General features: G+C 41.1%; 1 protein-coding gene across 1 annotated transcript; it reads right to left on the bottom strand.

Annotated features, from left to right (window-relative positions):
* Positions 1-327: 327 nt before the first annotated feature.
* Positions 328-1,395, bottom strand: LOC145060038 (uncharacterized). The gene has a single exon (XM_079007776.1). The coding sequence runs from the start codon at positions 1,393-1,395 to the stop codon at positions 328-330; it is 1,068 nt and encodes a 355-aa protein (XP_078863902.1).
* Positions 1,396-2,320: the final 925 nt, after the last annotated feature.

Here is a 2,320-nt window from a genome sequence, read left to right on the forward strand (position 1 = left end):
ACCTGAGCGTTTGAGAAAATCGGTGAGTGTCTCGTACCAAGCCCGATGAGCTTGCTTGAGTTCGCAGACAGCCTTTCGAAGTTTATAACAGTAGTTCAGAAAGGAAAGATTAATAAATCCGGGGGGTTGTTGAAGGTATACTTTAGTGTCAAGTTCACCATTAAGAAAAGCACTCTTAACATCCATTTGATAAACTTTGAAGCCTTTGTGGGCAGCATAAGCAAGAAAGATTCTGATAGCTTCAAGTCGTGCAACAGGAGCAAAAGTCTCGTCGTAGTCAAGACCTTCAATTTGAGTAAAACCTTTAGCTACCAATCTTGCCTTATTTCAGATGATAACTCCTGCATCGTCTAGCTTGTTGCGAAATACCCATCTTGTACCAACAATAGGGTGATGTTGAGGAGGGGGTACGAGAGTCCAGACTTCATTTCGTTCGAATTCTGCCAGTTCTTCTTGCATGGCTGTAATACAATCAGAATACTCTAATGCTTCCTTGATGGATTTGGGTTCAGCCATGCATATGAATGCTGAAAAATGGCATTCATTTTGGATGTTGGTAGCTGAGCGAGTTTGTACACCAACATTCGGATTGCCTATCACTTGATTTGGAGGATGATCCTTTGTCCAAACATGCAGTCGAGGGAGTTCATGTGTAGCCGAAGATCCTACATCAACAGTAGATTTGATTTGCTCCCCCTGAATGATTTGAACATTGGGATGGTGCTCCCCCTGAACTTCTAAGCCGGAGAGGTTGACATCATCATCAGAAGGAAACTCATACAAATTTTCGTTTTCATCAATGTTGAGAGGATTTGAGTCATCGAAATCAGCAGTTGCATCTTGGAAGCCATCCACATTTGATTCAAGAGAGGGATTTGCATTATTATTCTCCCCCTTAACTTGAGAAGGTTGAAGCGATTCAGAATCAAATGGAGGTAGGCTTGGAAGTGGACCGGAGAGGTTGTGAGAAACTGGGGCTTCCGAAGGAAGAATTGGAATCAGAGATGGTCTTGATCGAGATTCAGAATCAAGAGCGGTTTTGGAAGGAGCAAAGAGGGTTTCAAAGTCAACCTCGAGAATGGTTTGAGGGTTTTGACAGCCTGGCGGAGGAGCATCAGACTCCATGATGTGAGTTGTGACTGGAGAGGGGCCAGAATTTCGAACAAAGTTGTCATCAAAGGTAACATCAAAGCTTTCTTCCAGAACACGAGTTCTTCGGTTGAGAACTCTGTAAGCCTTGGATTTGGAAGAGTACCCAAGAAAGATAGCTTCATCAGATTTAGGTTGGAAGTTTGTAAGCTGATCACGGTTGTTTTTGATGAAGCATCTGCATCTGAAGACATGTAGGAACGAGATTGTTGGATTTCGACCATTTATTGCTTCGTATGGTGTCATGTTGAGACGTTGATTGATGATACTTCAATTTTGAGTGAAACAAGTGGTGGATACCGCTTCAGCCCAAAGATAGAGTGGTAGGTATGCATAGTTCAACATTGATCGAGCGGCTTCAACAAGTGTTCTATTACGTCTTTCAACTACACCATTTTGTGGTGGAGTGTAGGGAGCTGAGAAGTTGTGATCGATTCCATTTTTTGTGAGAAACTTTTCAATGGTGGAATTAACAAATTCCAAACCATTATCACTTCGGATTCTTCTGACTAGGAGTTTGATAAGAACTTCTATTCCTTTGATAAAGTTGATGAGCTCAGAGGCTGTTTCGGATTTCAGCCCTAGGGAGAAGACCCAGGTGAACCTTGTAAAGTCATCAACAATCACAAGAATGTATTTCTTATGATGAAGACTTTCTATAGTGGATGGTCCACAAAGATCAATGTGTATAAGGTCCAATGGTTCCGAAATGGATTTTTTGATGATAACAGGATGACCCTTCTTCGATTGCTTACCACACTCACATGCAGCACATAAATGATCATTTTCGAACTTGAGAAGAGATAAACCTCTTACCATTTCACCTGATACAAGATCATTCATGTACCGAAAGTTCAAATGTGCGAGCCTTCGGTGCCATAACCAACAGACGCCATGAACAACTTTAGAGAGAAGGCAGAGTTGCGGTTTGCCAATAATCATGTTGATGTCAAGTGGGTACATGTTTTTGTTGCAAAGAGACTTTATTAAACATTCTTTTCAGTCTATAGTGATCACATAACTATATTTTTTTTTCAAAATTCCACACGTCGGCTTGAGTCAGTGAGTTGAGCAACACTTATCAAATTATGTTTCAAGTCAGCTACATATGCAACATGTGAAATAGAGAAGTTTCCATTGGTGAGAGTTCCATAACCACAAATTTGAGAAT

Source organism: Lactuca serriola, chromosome 6 (genome assembly GCF_051521515.1).
Source record: "Lactuca serriola cultivar US96UC23 chromosome 6, Lser_US96UC23_V15, whole genome shotgun sequence".
NCBI lineage: Eukaryota > Viridiplantae > Streptophyta > Magnoliopsida > Asterales > Asteraceae > Lactuca > Lactuca serriola.